Source organism: Myxocyprinus asiaticus, chromosome 19 (assembly GCF_019703515.2).
Source record: "Myxocyprinus asiaticus isolate MX2 ecotype Aquarium Trade chromosome 19, UBuf_Myxa_2, whole genome shotgun sequence".
Classification (NCBI taxonomy): domain Eukaryota; kingdom Metazoa; phylum Chordata; class Actinopteri; order Cypriniformes; family Catostomidae; genus Myxocyprinus; species Myxocyprinus asiaticus.
Genome location: NC_059362.1, coordinates 4,756,758 through 4,780,848, shown reverse-complemented (window position 1 = coordinate 4,780,848; position 24,091 = coordinate 4,756,758). Strand labels below are relative to the sequence as shown.

The 24,091-nt window shown below is 36.5% G+C and overlaps 2 protein-coding genes across 2 annotated transcripts in view; one reads left to right on the top strand and one right to left on the bottom strand.

Annotated features, from left to right (window-relative positions):
- pcmt (protein-L-isoaspartate (D-aspartate) O-methyltransferase) overlaps positions 1-24,091 on the top strand; it is a 623,660-nt gene that overhangs the window by 223,276 nt on the left and 376,293 nt on the right. The window lies entirely within an intron of this gene.
- gabrr2b (gamma-aminobutyric acid type A receptor subunit rho2b) overlaps positions 4,289-24,091 on the bottom strand; it is a 53,407-nt gene continuing 33,604 nt past the window's right edge. Inside the window, exons 3-9 of the mRNA XM_051644875.1 lie at positions 21,987-22,054; positions 15,635-15,858; positions 13,316-13,398; positions 12,249-12,389; positions 5,709-5,861; positions 5,036-5,232; positions 4,289-4,604 (exon numbers count right to left, since the gene is read on the bottom strand). Of these exons, the coding sequence (XP_051500835.1) occupies positions 4,296-4,604; positions 5,036-5,232; positions 5,709-5,861; positions 12,249-12,389; positions 13,316-13,398; positions 15,635-15,858; positions 21,987-22,054 (1,175 nt within the window). The 3' untranslated portion in view covers positions 4,289-4,295. The remainder of the gene's footprint in view (positions 4,605-5,035; positions 5,233-5,708; positions 5,862-12,248; positions 12,390-13,315; positions 13,399-15,634; positions 15,859-21,986; positions 22,055-24,091) is intronic.

The following is a 24,091-nucleotide window of genomic DNA, read 5'->3' as shown; positions in this document are numbered from 1 at the left end:
GATGATTTGTCGGACCCGATATGAATAGCGCGATAGGAATGCATTGTTTCCATTCAAAAGCTTGTTCATAACGAACAACTGCACAGAAAAAAAACTGACTTGGTTTGAACAGACCTTAATTCGTCAAATAATGATCAAATGATGAAGAAGAGCGTTTTAACCTGACATATATCCAGATGCATGATGTAGTCAAGCGCACTTTTGTTGCACCATGTTAAAGAGATGATTCAGGTGTCTGGATCACAGTGGTTAGTGATGCTGGTCAGTCCTGCCAAAGTATGCCAGAAAACGGTGGTCTGTTGCATTCTCTGCTATATAACTCTCAGAATTAACTCTTACAATTAGAATTACGCGTGCACGTTGCGTTCTCCAGCAAATTTTGTGGCCACAGTTGAGCTGTTACCTGATCTGCATAATTCCTTTGTTGAATTGGCCGCTAAACCAGCGCAGACAATGCGTGCAAATAACCAGCGCTATTCATACTTCGGTCAAACGCATACAGGATAGGTGACACAATGATGTGCAAAATGCTTATACACATGGAATTATTTGCACTAATTAGTTGGTCCACAAAGTAGTAACACATCTGAGTCTTTGCTGTCACACATAAACACTAGAAGATGTAACCACAGGGAAACAACAGGTGACAAATGTGGAAACAACAATAGTGGATGTGCAGGTCAAGAGTGTGTGTGAGGAGGTCAGGAGATACTGCCATCTGTATAACTAGAGTCTGAAGAAATATAAATACATCTTTATGTGTCTAAACTCCTGAGAACAAATAGTGCAGTATCTTTTAGCAACTTAGCATGCATGCATCAACCGCCTGTGTATGCATGCACAGTCAAATGAAGTATACTTTGACAGGCTTGCATTCGACTGTACACAGACACGAAGCGTTTGCGTCAAAACCGAAGTATACTTTGGGCTTTAGTGAATTCTCCTCAACCCAAGGATTAAATGAATATGCAAACTCGTGAATGATGCATATTTAACTTATATTCAAAGTGTTGCATTTTAATATGATTAATTGGGGTCCAAGCGCAGAAGGGGCAAAGCCCCTAATTTTTTTTTTTTTTTTTTTTTGTTTGTTTTTTTTGCTTATTGTTATTCTCCCTCCACCATTGAAGTCTATGGTAGCCCATAGAACCGTACGGTAAAAAGTTGTCAAATCTGGCACACTGGTAGGGGAGAGTCTGAACATTCCTGGTAGCAAATTTAGCATCACCAACAGGTCAAAGTTGCACTAACAATTTTGCTTGTAACCTTTGAACCATGTGGGCTAGAAACACAATTTCCGCCCGATTAGATTTACCGCCATTTTAAATTTGAACAAAAACTGTTTTATTTCATTCTCCTCCTACAAATTTTGTCTGCTCTGCATAAAATTGAATTTTTTATTTAAAACCGTTCCTGAGAAATGGCCTCACGAAGGTGATGAAGAGGACACTAAACAGGAAGAGAGGCTGTATGTTGGCAAAACTTGAGCGTAATGACAAAACTTGATAAGTTTCATCATCACCATGACCTGAGGGTGCATGCACAGTTTGGGAACAGTGCCACCTAATGGTGCAGACATTTGAAAAACTGCCCTTTTTGCTAGTAACTTTTGATTAATTTGGCCTATTGTCATGAATCTTATCACAAACCAACTTTGCCATGGTCGACCATATTGCCTGTCTGCCATTTTGAAAAAAAAAAAAAAAAAAAAAAATTGCGCTCTTCCTTCAAATCTTGTCCAATCTTCACTAAATTTCACTCGTATGATTTTCAGACCTAAGTTTTCAGTTGAATATTTGATCATTCAAACCATTGGTGAGAAGTGGGCTCACAAATGTGACTCCCAGAACACCAAACAGGAAGTGAGGCTGTATCTTTACAACACTTTGGCTTAAGAATTGCATACTACCATACTACTCATACTATTTCTGCCATAGAAACATATGGCAGAAGTAGTAAGAGTAGTATGCCATTCCGAACTCAGCCTATGAGCTACTGAAACAAAACTTGTATTTGTTATCACCACTAAGCCCTGAGGCTACCTGAGCAGTTTGGAGACAGTGCCACCTAGTGGTCAAAAGAATAAGCAATTATGTGGTGTTACAAGTCATTTTTCTTATAGCTTTTAAACTGCTTTGCCAAAAATAATCACCAGGGATGCTATTTGCTGTTCATTTCACTTAAGTTGAATCTTTCGCTGTTAGCTAGGCCCCGTAATTGCAGCTTGCAGCTTTATTTTAATACAATATAAGTGTATGGCTCTTCCAAGGTCATATCTTTTTTTAATACATATTTATTGTACTTGTGTTAAAAGTAGCCAATTTAGCTATAAAATGTAGACAGCTTTAGCCATTAACCAACATTATTTTAGTATGTCCAAACATTTATGTAACTAGAACCATACAGATTAATCTTATTTTCACTAGCTTTGCAGAATATCAGTGCCAATCAGCGATAACAAAACAGCAACTATATAAAGTTGTATTAACCTGTCAGAGCTGTGGCCTAGCAGTTAGTTCACATGCTCCTGACACTTTACAGCAGAGGTCTCAAACCACTGGCCCGTGAGAAAGTTCCATACGGCCCGCATGAGTGTTAATAGTTTGCCTCAAACCCGGCCTGCAAATACATTTTTACTTTCTGCATTTTGTTTTGGTCTTTAATGTTTACCGTAATACTCTTAAAGGATTATTAAACTATAGCCTAACATATTCCACATGGTTTATTACACACTTAACAAAACTAGATTGCTTCCATCATGATCTACGGAGCTATCTATACAGGAAGTATCCATTGATGCGACGCGTGTTCGGGTGACAGCCGCTCCGTTTCTATTTTGATGCGCTGTACAGCTACTCAATTCACTTATTTTGCCGGTCCAACTGAACTAAAATGATTCAATTTTCAAATATGTGTAAACTTATTGCTTTGTAAGTTATGTCATTATAGGCCTATATTTAAATAAAATCTCACCGTTGCATCAAAGCAGCTTGTGATGTTTCTCGACTCTCGTCTCTAAACAGGACTGCTGCTTCCAATGGGTGTGCGGTTCTCATGAAATACAATATCAGATGCAGGCTTGGGGAGTCACGGAATACTTGTAACGGCATTACATAATCAGGATAAAATAATGTGTAACTGTAATCCATTACAGTTACATAAAAACTCAACATATTCAGATTACAGTTACATTTGGTAAAAATTGGGATTACTAGTAGATTACAATTTTCAATACATTAAACAATTAATAAAAGATCCTCCTGGGGGCTGAGTAGCGAGTTATATATATATATATATATATATATATATATATATATATATATATATATATATATATATATATATAGGAACTGTTCAACTGGACCTCGATCAAGAACACCACCTGGCTAGTGGCCCCCGGGTAATTTGAGTTTGAGACCCCTGCTTTACAGTCATCATGAAAAGAGCACTGCATCCCATTTTACTTCTGTAAAATGATGAATGACTAAGTGAAACAGGAGAAACAATGTAGGATGAGATGTGATTTAATTAGTAAGAAATTGATTGGATGATGATATGTAGATGTTTCATACTAGAATGAGTCAGAGCTGAATGTGAGTCTGCAGTGGATTGAAGACTCCTCTTCTGAATCACCACCGGTACACATTTTATGGCTTTTTGATCATTTAGAGGAGAATGTTCACCCTCCAGAGCATCTCAATATATCCCAATGGTACAGTATTTTTTGCGTAAGAAAGTCATATGGGTTTCGAATGATTTGCGTGATGGTGAATGATGACAGAACTTGCGATTTTTGGTTAACTATTTCAAGATAAATGTCGATCTCATTCATCAGTTGTCCTGTCGCTTCATTGTCTGTGTAGATGTAAATTTATTTTGTGGATATAGCTGATTAATGTCACATAAATAGGATGCATTTGAAAGGGGTAATTTATCCAGTAGTAAACTTCCCAACATACAGTATGACTGGATTTTTTCAAACAATTCTTTCTAGATTTATCTTTCTTTAAAAATAAATAAACAGTGTTAATATGTAGCAGTATTATCTTTTCTCATCATATTTTCATCAACAGTGTTTTAATTAAACCACTTGATTACTGTCATAATGCCAAAATCGTTTACAAATAAACCCAGTCAGTAATTTCATTGTCGAGATTAACACTGGTTCCCACCAACCAAACAACCTGAACACTGACGTCAAATGGTCTCTGGTCCGCATCAAAAGCTCTAGTGTGAAAACATTCTAAGAATAATTTTAATAATACTCTACAACCACAGACCTCTCACAAGGCAGCTCAGCAGTACACTGACCAATAGATTACATTGAAAAATATAAAGGCCCCTGGGAAGAAAATGCGCGAGTAGGCATCGATGATGTGAGTGTTTTGTATAATACTGAAGCCTCTGAGAGTCTTTTTCTTGTATCCTGGAGCCTCACTTTCCAAAGACAGGTGCACTGCCATGCGGTCCAGTTTATCTGTGGCCTCCTCCGTTGATACAAGAGTCTGGGTAAATGCTGCCTCACCATTGCTCTCAGGTTTACTGTACGTCCCATTGAGCATCACTGTCCTTGTGTGGGACATGTCACATGTGCAGGGTACAGACTACAATGTAAAAACACACACTTTTATTACCAGGTAAAGAACTTAACATTCATTTAATCTGTACTTCTCTTAAAGGTGCTTTCAACAAACATATTTAAATAAGTAGGTCTATTGGTTTTTATCGCCTGTTTTATAGTCCACCAGAAAAACATACTACATGTTTGATCATTAACAAAACTAAAAGCACACCACTCCTCAGTATGCAGCATGATTTGAGGAATCATTCATGTCTGTAGCACAAATATTGCCGAACGTGTTTAAAGGCTGAATTTTAATTCTTAGCGTTAAGGGTTTGTTCAAATCACTAACCCTTACTATGAGCAAAAGTAATAATTAGGTAAAAAGTGAATTAAAGTTTACACTTGCCTTAGCAAGACAACCATAATTAACAGTGACAAATATTTTAAGGAGATAATTTGTTGAGTACTTGCCTTCTCTCTTAACTTACGATTGGCCCCATCATTCACTGTGGTCAAGTAGTTTACAGCTGCATATTCAAGAACAGATAAAAATACAAAGACGAAGCTGACCCACAGGTAGATGTCCACAGCTTTTATGTAGGAGACTCTGGGCATGGAGGCATTGACTCCAGTGATGATAGTGGACATAGTGAGCACAGTTGTGATGCCTGCAGAAAATGACAAACATTTTCTCCTCAGAATACTGTCAGTATTTTTTAAATGATTTGTTACAATTGTGGCTGTAAATAGATTAAAAATATTTGTGATTAATCTCAAATTTCCTTAAATGTGCCTCTACAATATGTCTCCTTTCCAATTGCAGGGCATTTACTTTACTGTATATACTCAATTATTTTAAGAAAAGAGACAGCTAAAGTCCTCCAATGGTCTTCTCATGACCATTACTGGTGTGTTTCTCTCACAGGTGATTTTTCAGACTTGGAAAGATTCAATGATGATTAAATTCCTCCATACAAAGACTGCAAATAAATTTAGTTAAAAGTCCCATCTGGATTTAATTTGTAAATCAGGTATTTTTTTATTTTATTATTTAATGATAAACTGAATACACACACCTGCACTGATGCTGTTTAGAAATCACACAAAGAGAAACATTTCATTTCAGTCTTGTTTCTGAATTCACCTAAAGAAACTCTAGCAGGAACAGCTCTGCGGTCAATCCAGAAGGAAACCCATGACAGCATGACCATTAGAGTGGCGGGAAAATACGTCTGAAGCAGGAAGAAGAAGATGTGACGCCTCAGAGTGAAGTTGATGTATAGACGATTGTACCAACCTGCAGGAGACAGGAAATGAAAACATGGGTAGTTAAAATCAAATGAAAAGGAATGGTGAAAGGGTCAGTAGATATTCGGGGGGTTAGCCAAGACCTCTCTAGAGAAATATGGGGCTATCCTTTGATGAAACGTTATAATAAAAGTTGATATAAATGACACCTCACACTTGTAACATTTAACAGAACTAAAACTAAAAGGTTTCTCCAACTTTTGTCTCAGATTCACCCAAAGAGAAGAATTTGTGTGCTTTTAACACTATGTGCTAAACGTTATTTAAACAAAACATATTTCTGTCCTTTTCTGCTTTTGTTTGAGGCCCCTTGGCTTAAACTATAAACCTAAGCCAAATATTAAGCATACTTGCAAGTTGCATAGGCCTACATGTACCATAACCATTATTTGAGGTAAAACAAAATGGAGCACATGGAATTTCCTTTTTTAATTTACCAGAAGGCTTTAGATTAATATAGCCTAGTACTCTGTTAACCATCCTATTCTGTTCAAGTAAGGCTGCTTACTTTACAGTTTGCGGTCATTTCTGACCAGAAACATTACAGGTGTAACTTCTTTTTTTTTTTCTTCTTCTTCTTTTTTTTGAAAGAAATAACATTTCTTCTTCCATGAAGTAAAAACAAAATTATTATGCACTTCTTTTGGAATTTCATGTTTTTTAGATGTTATTTAGAAATACATTTCTCAATTACACCATTAATTTGCATATCCAAATAAGCAAATTTATTATCAAATTTATTAACTTCACAACAGTAAAAACCTAGTTGAAATATGAAGAAAATATGAGAATTTCTCATGTATTGGGGCAGATTGCTGCCATCTGGTGAAAAAAAAAATAATAACATGACTTGAAAATCATGTTATAACAATAAAAGCCAGTAGATGGCTGCAGTGTTCTATGCAGGCACCTTCTGTTTAGTAATTCTACATTTTTCACAAGTTATTCATTTGAATATACACTGGTGGCCAAAGTTTGGAATAATGTACAGATTTTGCTGTTTTAGCAAAGTGGCATTAAACTGATCACAAAGTATAATCAGGACATTACTGATGTAAAAAACAGCACCATCACTATTTGAAAAAAGTCATTTTTGATCAAATCTAGACAGGCCCCATTTCCAGCTGCCATCACTCCAACACCTTATCCTTGAGTAATCATGCTAAATTGCTAATTTGGTACTAGAAAATCACTTGCCATTATATCAAGCACAGTTGAAAGCTTAGAAAGATTGTCTGTGTTTGTTTTTGATTTGCCACAGTAAGGTCAATATTAGGTCAAAAAAAAGAAAAAAAGAAACAGCTTTCTCTAGAAACTCATCACTCAATCATTTGTTGGGCCTCATGTACTCGGATATGAGACAAAGGCAGGCCTACATACAGTCATAAAGCCTGACTGTGGCCTGTAGGAACACTAGAAGCCTCACAGCCACAACAACAGTGCCAAAATCAAACAAAGGGAGTCCAAAACAGACTACAGATCCCATGAAGCCTTGCTCACTTCACACCTATGTGTGAAATTCTGAAGGATCTAACTCTCAACTCCTATTGGATGAAACGCATGACAGAACGCGTCCCTCAGCCATGACGTCATGAGAATCAGCCACCATACCGCCCGCTGACAGAGTGAGGAAACGACGTCAAACAACGGACGAACACACAATCTACCCGCGTCCTCAAGGGACTCAAGTAAGAAGTTTACGTCTGGGCAGAGATAGATTATTACAGTGTGTTATTCTTTTTTATCAAGGCTATTGTTTGTACAGTTTACGGACCGCCGAGTCCGCTCATTGCTGCTAATAATACTTAAGGTATTACTGTAAATTACTGTTACCACGAATGAGATTTGCTGTGTTGTCGTCCAACCACGTTGGACTTTTTCTGCATTTCTGCCATCGCGGGTGAGACCGGCACACTGAGTTTATCCATTAAAGAAACATCGACCGCAGCGGACAAATTACGAGTCGTTCATCATGTCTCTTGAGTGATAAAATAATGGTTGCCTTCTCACTCACGATCGATAAAACTGGCTTCGGTGCCGTCACTCTGTTCTCTCTCTCTCGTACTAACCGCACACACACCCGACCCCTCACAAACATACCCGCACACACATTTGGTGAGCAGATAACTTGGCGATAGAGCCCGCTTTGTCCCTAAGTTATCGTACCAGCGGAGACACGTGTTAAATGGGCAGACGCCATTAACCAGTCTCTCCGCCCACATTCGTGGCCACATTCTCCATATTTTGTGCCCTCCTTCTCTCCATACACACACACACACACACCTCTTCCTCTCATGTATTATAGGCTTATTTGTTACCATATCTAATCATGTTACTCTTTAGTTTGTAGTTGGAAGTTTATCGACTGCATTGTATTGATTATTATTTGAAATTACTGCATCAATAAACTTTGTTATACTTCAAAGGGAAGTGTTTTGGTATTGTTCTGCATGCACCTGTGTCAAGGGCTGGCAGGGGATGCCAGTGCTCGGATTCAAGTCTTCATTGTTTTCCTTTTGAATGTCGATGTACTCCAGACTTCGATATTCCTAAGAGAACAATCCTATATTGAGACTGCTATACTGTCTGGTTATTAGTCCCCAATTCCAGGGTGGTGCCCCGGTGATATTAATCCATATTAATATTCTATTGATTTTTATAATTAATAATTATCTTTGATGATTGTTGATTTGAAGGATTAATAAGCTAATGTTAATTCTAATCAATGTTCTGTTGATTTTAATAATGAATAATTATCTTTGATATCTTTTGCTAATAAACAAACCCACTCCTGAACGAGGCGCCCAACACAGTGTTTTGAGGAATGAAGGCTACACAATGCTTGAAATTGCAAAAAAACTGAAGATTTCATACAAAGGTGTACACTACAGTCTTCAAAAACAAAGGACAACTGGCTCTAACAAGGACAGAAAGAGATGTGGAAGGCCAGATGTACAACTAAACAAGAGGATAAGTACATCAGAGTCTCTAGTTTGAGAAATAGACACCTCACATGTCCTCAGCTGACAGCTTCATTGAATTCTACCCGCTTAACACCAGTTTCATGTACAACAGTAAAGAGATGACTCAGAGGTGCAGGCCTTATGGGAAGAATTGCAAAGAAAAAGCCACTTTTGAAACAGAAAAACAAAAAGAACAGGTTAGAGTGGGCAAAGAAACACAGACATTGGACAACAGATAATTGGAATAGAGTGTTATGGATCTTAATCCCATTGAGCTTTTGTGGGATCAGCTAAACTGTAAGGTGCGTAAGAAGTTCCCGACAAGAGAGCCACATCTATGGCAAGTGCTACATGAAGTGTGGGGTGAAATGTCACCTGAGTATCTGGACAGACTGACAGCTAGAATGCCAAGTATCTGCAAAGCTGTCATTGCTGCACGTGGAGGATTTTTTGATGAGAACTCTTTGAAGTAGTTTAAGAAGTTCTGAAATTTTTTTTCAAATTGTAATAGTAATTTTTCATGTTATTAATGTCCTGACTATACATTGTGATCAGTTGAATGCCACTTTGGTGAATACAAGTACCAATTTATTTTCCTTAAGAGCAAAATCTGTACATTATTCCAAACTTTTGGCCACCAGTGTATGTTTTAAACCTGAGGGGAGGGAAGCAATATTTAATCAGCCATTATTTTTAAATACAAATATTTTATCGCAAAATAAAGAATTGTATTTTGGACAATGGATGAAGGCTGGGATCAGAAGAGTAAGAGAAGTTTTATATGAAGTGTTATATATTGCAGGCAATAGTAGATGCGATCGAGAAAACGGGAGGAATTTAGAGTGATTTAAAACAGCAATACAAAAAAGTAAAAAATGCAATACCAATAGAATGGGTTAAAACAATAAAGAAAAAAGAAACTGAAATGGAAGGGAATTAAGTAGTGTTTTTAGGAGGGCAAGTAGGAAAAACAATTCAGTTAAGTTCTTTAAAAACTTTTTACTCTTGTTTTAGATCGTCTGTTTTTACTAAGCCTGTGGCAAATTAGTTTTTGAAAAAAAATCTTCCCAAACATAGAAGAGTGAAATATATGGAAGAACATTAGATGGTGATATAAAGATGTTAAGATGGAAAATTTTGATTTTTATATGAAACATAATATTATCTTCTCAGAGATTAATCTATGTAAAATTGGTCTAGCTGAATGCAAAATGTGTCAAAAAGAGGATGAGGATATCTTGCATTTGTTTTTGTTGTGTTCAAAATTAAAACAGTTTATGGAAAAAATGAAAAAGGTAATATAATTATTGGTAGATAGAGAAGATGAAATTGATGTGCAACAAGAAATGTATGTTTTTGTTTGGTTTTAATGGAACATGTGCAAATAAAACATTTACTAAATTTATTCCTAGAAGAAGCTAGATGTAGTATGAACTAGAAGGAATATTGTCAAAGAAAGGAGATGTAAAATTGAATTGTGTACATTTTATAAGAGAAAGCTAGGAGACTACATAAAAAACATATATAACTTTTACTTAGATGGGAATGATGAACTTTTCTATACATTAATAGCAAAGAATAATCCATATGTAGAAGTACTTTATATGGGTTTAAAATGACCAGACTGATGATGAAATTTCATTTTATTGTTTTTTGTTTTGGATTTTTGTGATGTGTTATTTGTGCTTTTTTTATTTATTATTTTTTTTTTGAACAAGGGAATGTCTTTAATGTCTTTAAAATTTTTATTTAGAGTGTAATTCAATGTTCTAAAAAGAATCTAAATTTGTAAAATGTTGGTTTAAAATTTGTTGTAAAAAAAATCACGTTCGCCTCATACGCGAAAGGTCCCCAGTTCGAAATTGGGTGGGGAAACACATGATGGTTTTTACTATCAGGGCATGTCCTTGTGAAGTGGCCAAAAACTCTTAAAGCATGCATCCAAGTTAACTGGGTTCCAGACAATTCCAGACACATTTGTGACATAATAATTTATATTTTAATACAAATAAACAAACAACGCTAGAAAGCTTTTTGTAGTGAAGTGATAATTAGGATGAAGCAGAGCTTTGTCAGAATTTAAATTCAACAAATGCATAGGAGAAAATTTTATTATGGCATCCATAGGCATCTTAACACGCGAAAGGTCTTCGGTTTGAAACCGGGCAGAAACATAATGAAGCTTTTGATGGAAAAGAAAGCCACTTGCAAGTCTATCAGGATGAAGTAGTGTGTTGTTTGAATTTCAACTAAACAAATGTGTAAGAGAAATTGTTAGCAACCTTAGGCAAGTTTCTGCAGTGTAGTATTTATCACGTTCACCTAACATGAGAAAGGTCCTCGGTTGAATTTTTTATGGAAATGAAATCCATTTGAAAGTCTAGCAGGTTTAAGGAGCCTCTTGTTTGAACTTCTGTTCAACAGTTGTGTAGCAGAAAATTGTATCACCTTCAACACAAATGTGAAAGGTCCCCAGTTTAAAAGTGGGCTGAAACACATCATGGCCTTTTACAACCAGGGCTTGTACTTGAGAAGTGGCCAAAAGTATCTTCAAACAGGCATCCAATTTGACAAGGTTTCTGTACACCCAGCACTTCTGTGAAGCACTGTGTGGCGGCGAGGGTGTGGTCGAGTGTTCGTCTGGGGAGAGAGGAAGCGGTAAGGGTTTTCACCTGAGATGAATTGCTGGTAATTGCTGTTCGCAGTGAGAGATGAGGGAAATAAAAGGTGCCCAGTCCATACAGTGAGAGAGAGAGAGGAACAGATGCCGCAAAGCTGTGTGTGTGTGTGCATGTGACTGGGAGAGACACCTGCAGCTGTTTTGTGTGATGGCCATTGCCGTACCTGACTTGAGTTTGAAGCTTCACCATTACACCTTATGAGAATGTGTTTATTTTTATGAGAATCAAGAGTGATGTACTTGAGTTGGAATTGCCGTCTTCCGCTTGCTCATTCATTGAACCTTGTGACACACTGATATTTCTGGTGCTTTCACACTTGGTTCAATTGTTTGGAATGAACACAAATTAAATTCCTCCTCCTCCCGCTGCCCCCTGTTCACATCATGTTTTTTGGGTCTAAACCGCAGTCTGATTACGTCATCAAAGTGAGTATAAGCGGCAGCTGTTTTTTTTTTTAACAACTCAAGAAGACGTCACTGGGTTAAGTGAAGTATTAAATTTTGTCTTTTGATTGACAATGAAAACTTGCCATGCACAGAACAACACTTGTGTTTGTCTCCCGTGGATGCATTGAATGCACAATGGTGTGATGAATGTTAGCGTTTGTCAGCTGCAAGCCCATGGATGCGTTGCAAGCTTTCATTCTCTTTCTACAAGACTGTAATACCATCCTTAAAATGAAAGATAACTATTTGGTTTACCAATTAAAAATGAATAAAACAGCACATGTACCTGTGCTGCTGTAGAAGGCCAGTCTGGAGGTAGTGTGGAATTTCTGTATGAGGAACTGAGAGAGCGAGATTTTCTCATCTGTGCTCAGAGATTCATCTCCACTCTTCCAGTAGAGCATCAGGTCTTCATCAGTGTACGCATCTGGACACATAACACATGAACCAATGTTTGCAAAGACTCAAGTGTATAACGATTTGAATTTAGTTCTGTTCCTCACACAAATCTATGATGTATGACTTCACAAGACATGGAACATAACGCACAAGTTTTGTGGACTACTTTTATGGTGCTTTAGTGTAATTTTATTACATGACAGCCCTTTTTCCCATTCACTTTCATTATATAGAAATAAGTTGCCAGGCAGTGTGTGAGGAACGAACAAAAGGTTTAATCGCTGAAAATCTTCCTCTTTGTGAATGCAGTCACATTTCTATTTAAAACATTTAAAAACATACATCCAAACATTAGAATGTCACTATCAGTTACAAGACACGCAAGAACCAATGGCATTTGACATCGATGACGTCAAAGCTGTCATAACATTTATTGAGGCGGCAATTTTGAATGTTTAAATGAGACACATGACTTAAATTAAGATCTGTTCCTCACACAAAGCCATCACACAGCATCTGAAGACTACGAATATAGCGCATGAATAGAGGATTACTTTTATGATGCTTTTCTCATTATTTGAGCTGCAGACATTCCGAAAACTCCCTTTGTATCCCATGATAATCAAAATAAAAAGTAAATGACAAAGCAATGAGTAAATAATTACAGAATTTTCCATTCATTACATTTTAAAATGTAGCCTTGGGGAAACCTCAGACATAAGTTAAATACGGCACCAGGGAGACATTAAAAATACGGACAGAGGGTGCCATTTCAGGGGTGCAGGCAAAAAGTCACTATAATGACAAATCCTTGTGAGAGTGTGTTGTGCCAGAATTGGAAGAAAGAAAAGTCATACCTTTTTTTAAATGACATGAGGGTGAGTAAATAATGAAAGAATTATCATTTTTGGGTGAAATATTCCTTTAACATCCAGAGAAATGCGGGTTACTCACAGCTTTCAAGCTCTAATGTGCAGGTCTGTGTGTCCAGTGGAAAGCGGCTGAAGTCCATATTACATGCCGAAGTTACTGTCACCCTGAAACAGAGAAAAACACTTTCAAATGTGTTTGTCACAATAGAGGTAGTAGAATAAAGCCCGAAACATATTCTACAAAAAGTGCAATTGTTACCTTAATCCCTTAAACGCATACATTGGGTCTTTAGAGACCCAGGACCTCATTTCACCCCCTGTACCTCATCCATTTTTTGGAGTTGTGCCCACAGCTCTTTAATATTCCTCAATCTATATCTTTCAAATAGTCTAACACCAAAAAATGGCAAAATTGCAACAAATTTATTTTATATAATGATTTAAAGGGGTCATGACATGAGAAATAAAATTTTCTTTGATCTTTTGACATATAAGAGGTCATTGTACTATAAAAACATACTGTAAGTTTCAGAACTGAAAACTTAATAGAAAAAGAGCATTTATTTTAACCAAGCTGCAAAAATGGCTCATTTAGAATTAGTGGAACTTGTGACATCATAAGGACCAAATACATTTGCATATGCAATGCCTATTTTTCCGTCATTGCACCCTTGGCCCCGTCCACTGGTGCTCAGTCAGTCACATAGGTGAAGATGAGAGACAGGCCTGTCATGGGAGATTTATCCAAAGTGGACTTACACAGGACACCTTCATGTGTATGTCTGGATTTAAATGTTCAGTGACTTTATTTACATTTGACATTGCTATTTAATGAAGAAACAACATCGAAGTAAACTAGAGCAAGTACAACACATAAACAGTATGAAATGATTATTGTCATTTGGGTGTGCTATTGAAATTGCTGCATTTAAATTGCACAAGTTACACATCTATTTAGACTCAATAAGTGCTTGTGGAAATACTTATGTGTAGATTATGTGTTATGTGTAGCTCAATATGTGTTTGACAGCTAGTTGCATCTAATGAAATTGCAGTGTGAAAGTAATTAATCATGTTCTAGATTTGTACTGATTTGTTGCATTATCTCTTTGATATATGAAAAATACAACATCAAAATATATCAAAATATATTTTACTTAATCCTTTTCTTGAATATAATAGGAACATTTTACACTGTCTAGGCATTTTGTAGATCCATTTTTGATAGATATACATGCAGGGTCTCTAAAGAGTGTTTGGTGAAATTCCCATGCATTTAAGGGTTAAAGAGCTATTTCTACCTGATCTGACCCTTAAAATTAGTTCTGTTGGTGTTACCTAGTCAAGTCAAGTCAGAGCATTTATTGTCATACTGTATGTACAGAGTACAATGTACCAAGTACAATGAAATTCTTACTTGGGTGCCAGAGTGACAACATAAAATGTGCAATAACCACAGACACAGAGTGAACATATTTACACAGAGAACAAACTTAATTAATGAACTGAAACTTATGCATTAAGTAAATGCAATGTAAACATATGCATAAAGTATATAAAGTGAATCCAGTGCTGTATGCAATATAAGACAAGTTATATACATTATATAGTTATACCGAAGTGTGAATGTAAACTTCTACCTAATACCTAATGTATTCAGGCTGATTCAGTGATGTTAAATAATGTTTTTGACTTGAATAAAACCTGTTAATTTAGAAGTTACCAAATGAAGTACATTTTTAGCAAGCTTCAGTTCATGCTTTGTTGCATTCCACAAATGTGTCAGGGTGCACAACGCAACACAATGTACGTGTTGCGTTCTGAGTGTTGCTGCAAGGGCCAATAGCATAAACTTTCAAATGCTTTGTCAGGTAACCTAAAAAATTTGCTTCGTGGTAACATCTAAATTAACTAGTTTAATTCAAGTCAAAAATATCATATGAAACTATGAATCAAATGTGAATCTTAATATGAATCAGCCTGAATACATTAAGTTACACCAACAAAAAATATTTCTAAGGGTTACATAAGGTAGAAACAGAAACTCAATATAACAATTGCCGAATTGTCAAATGGTCAAAAGTAAAACACATCATCGTTTTGCGAATAAACAGTTTCCATCACCTTAATACACATTATAACTAATGCGAAACTCCAGAAAATGCACCTACTCTTAGCGCATTACATTTTTAGCAAATTCTGTGAGTTTATTCGCATATCAAGCATTTCCATTCAGGATTTCTTATAAAGAATTTGAAAATGCACCACAAAATTGTTGGTGCCACTACAGTAACTCAAGAAACCGTTATGTATGTATAACGACACTGCACAATTGCAATGTGTTGGCTAAGCTTTGCTTATGTGTTTGCACACTTGTCTCTGTCCTTAAAATTCTCCTAACCTGAGGCTGTAGAGCACATGTCCATCGGGGTAGACCCTGATCATGATGTTCTCTGTGGTGGTGTCATGGATGAAGGATCGTTTGGAGTGGACAAAAAACACATCAGGAACCCAGATCTTCTTCACCAATCGGCCATCAAACGTCATGCTTTTATTGGTTTTACTAGGAAAAGACAAGCGATTGTCCTTCCAGTAGTGTCTCAGGTAGAGGGTCATTGTGAAGTCCTGTATGAAAAGCAAGACATGCATTGGTTAGTTTTAGGGGCTTTGTAAAATGTAAAATCTGTTACAATAGAAGCTTGACAAATAAGGATTTGTTCTGCTGGCCCATTTGGGCTATATGCAAATTTTTACCTGCTCTGCCAATATTTTTCTGGACTCACCACTGTAACATCTGAGCCTGCTGCTCCCCCTCCAGCCCGACAGAGGCTGAATTCTAGCACTGTTGACATCACTGATTTCCTCATTGCGTTCACCTTGTTTCAACTACCTGTTTTGATGTTCTTAAATGAATGAATGAACATTATATTTATATAGCGCTTTTCTGACACTACACTCATAGTGCTTTACACAGTGAACAGGGGACCCTCCTCAACCACCACCAGTGTACAGCATACACCTGGATGATGCGACGGCAGCCATAATGCACCAGTATGCTCAACACTAACCAGTTATTGGTGGAGAGGAGAGAATAGAGTTATAGAGCCAATTAATGGAGGGGGATTATTAGGAGGCCATGACTGAGAAGGGCCAATGGGGGAATTTTGCCAGGACACTGGGGTTATACCCCAGTTTTTTTTGTTTTTTTTAATTTTCTCCCCTTTTCTCCCCAATCTGGCATGCCCAATTCCCAATGCACTCTACGTCCTCGTGGTGGCGTAATGACTCGCCTCAATCCGGGTGGCGGAGGACAAATCTCAGTTGCCTCTGCGTCTGAGACAGTCAATCTGCGCATCTTATCACGTGACTTGTTGAGCACGTTACCGTGGAGACGTAGCACTTGTGGAGGCTTCACGCTATTCTCCGCGGCATCCACGCACAACTCACCACGCACCCCACCGAGAGCGAGAACCACATTATAGCGACCACGAGGAGGTTAACCCAACGTGACTCTACCCATCCTAGCAACCAGGCCAGTTGGTTGCTTAGGAAGCCTGACTGGAGTCACTCAGCACACCTTGGATTCGAACTTGCGACTCCAGGTGTGGTAGTCAGCGTCTTTACTTATTTTTTACTTATAAAATGTTTTATGTTTGTGATGCATTGTCAAGAGATTTGTTTAATTTTCATTGCATAAAAACACATGTACAGGATCAACAAACGTAAGACAGTGACAATGCAGCATTGAAGCCGATATATACATTTTTAAATGATATCAGTTAATGCATTTATTTTAGCAGCCCTGAGATACTAAACCAAAACTTAATTATCTCTGAACAATTATTTTATAAATATTTGCGTTGTTTAATTTTGATAAGTTGTCAAATATTCCAAAGTGTTGATTAATTTTCTGTAACTGCATGGCTATTAAGTACTTTCAGCTTTTTTAACTGAATTACAGTTCCATATTACTCCACCATTTTCTTCCTAAACTTAATTGACGGTGTAAGTAAGTAATAGGACCAATTTAAGGTAGAAAACCTGAATGGAGGTTTTTAAAAAAACTCTATAGACATACTGTATGTAGAAAAGAATAAGCAGAATAATTGGCTTATGATTAACGGCCACATTACCAACTAATGTGGATAAATTTGTCTATAATTTTATGGTCTGCTGTCAGTTATTCCACTATGGTTCTAAGCCATGTCAATTTAATTTCAAAGGTACACAAGTAATTTAGTAATTTTGGTTTTGCTGATATGACAGTGGTTCACAGAAGATACACTGACACCTATCGGCAGGCATATCTGTCACGCATTCTATCCTGCAAATAAAAGTATATGATAGGGGGATTACTGAAATAAGCAGTTTTTGGCTGGTCATACATAGTGGGCACACTGACTTTATTTTTCTCGTAATTTAAATAGTAAAAAAAAATATTTAATTGGTTAACTGGGTACCCTTACCATATACAGTAAAAACAATGTTATGTTTAAATAGACAATACATGTAACTTTACAGTAAAAATTGTGAACCTTACAACCTTATAGTTAACGGTGAAAATGTATAATCTGTCTAACAAGACAATACATGTACTTTCACATTAAACTATTTACCGTGAGGAAAATAAATATGGCGAAAAACAATAATTGGGCGTTCCCAGACGTCACTGCAAGACCCATTACATTTGATTATATTTTAATGAAATAGTTACGTTTCTTCTGGGGTATGTTAAGTTACATTTTAGTTCATGTTTATTGCAATATTTTTATCACGTATGTTTCCCTCATGGTGTTGTGTCTTTGCGTGGGTAACACTGTGCACTGTCTATAGCCCATGTTGACTATGAACTGTAAAATATTCAGGCCAAAATGCCATCCTGTAATGCCTGAAACATTGTCACTGTATTATTTACGGTAAAGTTCTGGCAACTACAGCTGCCAGTTTCTTACCGTATATTTTACAGAACATTTTTACAGTTCACTCTGAGGATGGGTGACCCCTATGTAGAATAATCTTTAACAATGTACAACAGTGCACATACTGTTAACATTGCTATAAAAACAAATTTGCTTTAGTCCAAATTAAAACCTGTACATGCTTTTAATGCATGAGCCGTTGACACGCTTTTCTAAACTGTTCAAACTCTTGTGAAATATTACCATCTGTTGGTATTACTGAGGGGTGTTAGTGGTTTTACCAACCAGACAGACCAAGCATTCTGATTGGCTGATTCCCTGTGGTGTCTCTGGGTAAAGCTCATGGATTATCCTCTACATGACTCCTCATAGCATATTATATAACATCAAATCCATGCTTACTCGTAAACATCAACACTGATAAACAAAAGCCTTTCTTGATACTTCTCTTATGAAATAAGGTTAATTGTAACACAAATACTGAGATCCACATTTAATCCATGCTAGTTCTCCCAGATGGATGTTTATACTTCATAGTAAAAATTGTTAATCAAATTTGCAGCCAATAATATTCAGTTTTATTGTTTTTGCCTATAATCTGAAACTATGCTTGAGTGGATGTGCTGTGCCAATAATTTAAAGGAATAGTTCTCCCAAAAATGATAAGTATCTCATCATTACGCAGTCTCATTACGCATTACGCAGTCTCACCCTTATGCAGTCTCAAACTCTTATGACTTTCTTTCTTCTGTGGAACACAGACAAAGATATTTTGAATGATATGTGATGTTTTCTTCTGAAGCAATATGATCGATTTGGGTAAGAACAGCACTCTGCGCACGCTTCAGTTGTGAGAAAGTGTGAATGAGCTTCTCTCATGAACATGCTAAGAGACTGCTGATATCAACATTTATAGTGAATAAGGAGTTACATTTTGGTCTGTTTCTCAGAAGACATGAATTAAATTACTGTAATGCTGCCTTTATGTCCTTTTTAGAGCTTGAAAGTTTTAGATCCCATTGACTTGCAGTGTATGAACAAAAAACTACATATATCATTCAAAATATCTTTGTTTGTGTTCCCTAGAAGAAAGAAAGTCTGCATAAGGGCAAGTAAATGATGAAAGAATAAAAAATTTTGGGTGAACTATACTTTTAAGAATTCATGATGTTTAAAAAAACAAAACAAAAACACATTTAAAAAAATTATTATGAAGATGTGTACAAAAATAAGTTAATTTTTAATTGATGGTTACACCCCTTTTTAATAATTTTATCAAAATCTTTGTTGAAAATGATGTAAAAGGTTTTCAGAAACCAACATGAGTACAAAGATCACATTTCTAAGAAGTTGCTATGGAAAACGTGAATCATCGGAATTTAGGAAGTACAGTGCTGTGAGAAAGTATTTGCCCCCATCCTGATTTCTTCTGTGTTTGTATATTTCTCATACTAAATTGTTTCAAAAATTCAAACACAATCTAACATAAAATAAAGGCAATTTGAGTAAACACAAAATACAGTTTTTAAATGATGATGTTATTTATTGAAGCAAATAAGTTATCAAATGCCAACTGTGCCTGTGTAAAAAAGTATTTGCCCCCTTAGTTTCTAAATCCCCAAATCTATGAAAATGCATTCATAATGGGGTTCAGCTGGACTAGACACACCCAGGCCTGATTACTGCCAGCACTGTTCAATCAAATCAACACCTAAATAGAACTTTTTCAGCAGCATGAAGTTGGCTAAAAGGTCTCACCCAGTAGCACACTATGCAAAGGTCGAAAGAAATTACAGAAATGATGAGGAAAAAGGTGACTGAAATACATCAGTTTGGGAAGTGTTACAAAGCTATTTCAAAGGCTCTGGGACTCCAAAGAACCACAGTGAGAGCCATTATCTCCAAATGAAGAAAATTTGGCACGGTAGTGAACCTTCCCAGAAGTGGCCGACCTTCCAAAATTCCTCCAAGAGCAAAGCGATGACTCATCCAGGAAGTCACAAAAAAGCCAAGGACAACATCCAAGGAACTGCAGGCCTCTCTCACATCAATAAAGGTCACTGTTCATGACTCCACTATCAGAAAGACTCTGGCCAAAAATGTCATCCATGAAAGAGTGGCGAGGCGAAAACCACTGCTAACCCAGAAGAGCTCATCTGAATTTTGCCAAAACACACCTTGATGATCCTCAAACCTTTTGGGAGTAAATCAAATGTAAATCAAACACAGAATTCCACAAAAAGAACATCATACCTACGGTCCAGCATGGTGGTGGTAGTGTGATGTTGTGGGGATGCTTTGCTGCTTCAGGGCCACGGCGACTTGCAATAATTGAGGGAAACATGAATTCTGCTCTCTACCAGAAAATCCTAAAGGAGAACGTCCGGTCATCAGTCCGTGAGCTCAAGTGCAACTGGATTGTGCAGCAAGACAATGATCCAAAGCATAGGAGTAAGTCCACCTCTGAATGGCTCAAAAGAATTAAATTTAAAGTTTTGGGGTGGCCTAGTCAAAGTCCTGACTTGAACCTGATTGTGATGATGTGGCAGGAACTTAAATGGGCAGTTCATGCTCGAAAACCCTCCAATGTGGCTGAACTAAAGCAGTTCTGCAAAGAAGAGTGGGCCAAAATTCCACCACAGAGTTGTGAAAGACTTATCTCCAGTTACCAGAAGTGTTTGGTTATAGTTGTTGCTGCTAATGGTGGCACAGCCAGCTATTAATTTAAAGGGGCAGTTAGTTTTTCACATGGGTGATATAGGTGTTAGATAACTTTTTTGCTTCGATAAAAAATATAATTATATTTGAAAACTGTATTTTGTGTTTATTCAGGTTGCCTTTGTTTTATGTTATATCTCGTTTGAAAATCTAAAACAATTTAGTATAAAAATACACAAAAATAGAAGAAAACATACTTTTTCACAGCACTGTAAATTGACTGTATAATCATAATCTTTTTTTAAATAATGAAACATTATTACCATATGTACTTAAGATGTGTACACACGTGTAATCAAGGTGTTCATTCAAGGTGAAAAATAAGTTAATAATTTTTAATTGATGGTTACTAATTAGGTAGAGCAGTGAAAGGAACTGCTAGGAATAATATAATTGGCTGGTTTGACACTCAAAAACATGTATGACCTGGACTGAACTTTTTACAATTTATTGTAATTAGCAGGGGTGGTTCTGGGGTCGGTGCAAATCTGGGGTTTAGTACAGACCTTTGTGGATGTGTACTAGGCTATCCTTTGAAAGATTGGAATATGATTAAATTTATAATAATATAAAGTTGTAATGTTTCATCTGTGAGGAGTTTTTTTTTTAATTCAGGCAAATCTCTAAATGGTACTAAAACGAAAAAGGTCCCAGTTGTGCTTTTAATCACTAGTTGTAGTTTAAAATACTGTAGCTTTATTGAAAAATAAATAAATAAATAAAATTAAAAAGACACACAGCACAGGCAGGGATCTGGTGTTTAAAAACAAAGATGGTCAAGGTGAAAATGAAACAAATCCCTTGATAAAAAAACAAAAAACAAAAAAAAAACAATGACCAACAGGGAGCCAAAAACCCTGACTAATCAAAATCTTTGTTAAAAATAATGTTAATGTTTTTCAGAAACAACATGAATACAAAGATTGCATTTCTAAGAACTTGGCACATGAGTTATAATCTCAATTCAAAACAAAAATGTTTTTCAATATCTTAATCTTATTTGACATTACCTCTATTAAAGCATGAGGTGCTACAGAAAACTTGAATCATATGATTTAAGGAAGTAAATTCATAGTATAATCACAATCTTTTTTCAAATAATGAAACATTACTTACCATATCTACTTCTGATATACTGTCTAAACTCTCCACCTGGACATCTACACCCACGGGTACAGCTGGACCTAAAGAGAAATGTATCAAGTTTTAAAAACATAAATTTTCAAATATAACTGGATTATTAAAGAGGGATGTGGAGAAGGTCGGTAAATGTGGCATACTGTTCATAATGGATAAGCTTAAGTATTTAACCCATTCAAAGCCAAAGGAAAGAGTGAATGTAGAGGAATGATACAGAAAGAATTCTTGTTAGAAATAAGATAATAAGCTGATTTGACACTCAAAAACATGTAAGAACTGGACTGAACTTTTTACAATTTATTGTAATTAGCAGGGATGGTTCTGGGGTCAGTGCATATATCTGGGGTTTAGCACAGACCTCTGTGGATGTGTACTGGGCTATCATTTGAAAGAATGGAATATGATCAACTTTATAATAATATAAAGTTGTAATGTTTCATCTGTGAGTTTTTTTATTTTTTAATTCAGACAAATCTCTAAATGTTACTAATCGAAAAAGGTCCCACAAACCCAGTTGTGCTTTTAAGTGCTAAGGGTGGCCAAAGTGCTAGTGCTTCGGTATCAAGTTGATACTAAATATAAATTAGAGCTGTCAGAATTAACGCGTTAACGCATGCAATTAATTCAAAAAGTTTAACACATTAATTTTTCTTAATCGCGATTAACGCATTTACCATTAATACAGCATAAACACTGGTGTGATGGGCGGAACCTTTGTAATGTGTCTGCCCGGAGTCATTAAACTGATGCACACGTCACAGCACCAGAGCCCTTCTACCAAGGAGAGCCTACAAGCTTAGTATACATGCCGGTCCCATAGACATTCAATTCTAACTGTCTTAACACACTAAAATGGACCGTTACACTCTCTCCTGTGAGCCATGAAGATTGTTATTTCAGTAAATAAAAGAATCTCTGACAGCGGAGCCCTGGGTAGCTCAGCAAGTATTGACGCTGACTACCACCCCTGGTGGTAGGGCATGCTGAGTGACTCCAGTCAGGCTTCCTAAGCAACCAAATTGGCCCGGTTGCTAGGGAAGGTAGAGTCACATGGGGTAACCTCCTGGTGGTCGCTATAATGTGTGATTCTCGCTCTCGGTGGGGCATGTGGTGAGTTGTGCGTTGATGCCGCGGAGAATAGCGTGGGCCCCCTAGGGCTGCACCCTGATAGTCGACCAAACATTGGTCGATGAGAAGAGTCTTGGTCGACCAAGTTTTGATTGGTCGTTTGGTCACAGAAAAAACCACAGAAAAACGACGAACCGCTGGTTGGACGCTAGGTGATACTATGGGGTAATTTTCGTTAAGCAGGGTTGGGGTGAATAAAGCAACACACAATAAAGCAAGACACCTTGATTTCAAACTTTGAACTTTATTTTTGTATTTATTTTAACTAAAAATTCAAATGAAACTGGAAAAAAAATAAGTGCAATTAAAATTTGTGTTGTTAAACTTTTTGAAAGATGGTTTTACAACAGTTGTGAAGGGCAACATCTCTCTGGCAAAGAGCCTGCTTCACCTGTGCATTCTTTACTGGACAGGTATTTCCTTGTCCGGGAAAATACATCATGTGTGTGAATAAATTTGTTTTGTTCCCTCCTTCACGATATATATATATCTCCAATTACATCAGAAACCCCGGGGCTGAGGGATCTGTGAATATTCTTGCTTTAGTGATTTTGCATTAAAAATTTAATTAATTTATTTAAAACTTAAATCAAATACATTTCTAAATTCAAATTACACTCCAAATGAAACAAAAAAGCATAAAATAATGAAGTGATAAATGAATAATATATATATACATCTTTCTATTTACCATCAGGCAAGTATCCGTCTAAACATGCAGGCAGAAAATTAATAAATAAAAACAATTATAAATGTAAAAACAATAATTATAATGATGATAATAATCACTGAAATATAAATCATGGTTCGAGGTAAATGTTTTTTTGTATTATTTTATGTTTTAATCACAGATGTATAGGATGCAGAGTTGAGTTCACAATGATCTGCTCTGTGGAAATTAAGTGAACTGAACTCAAAACACCTCTGAGCTGAGATGTCTGAGGTCATTTGCA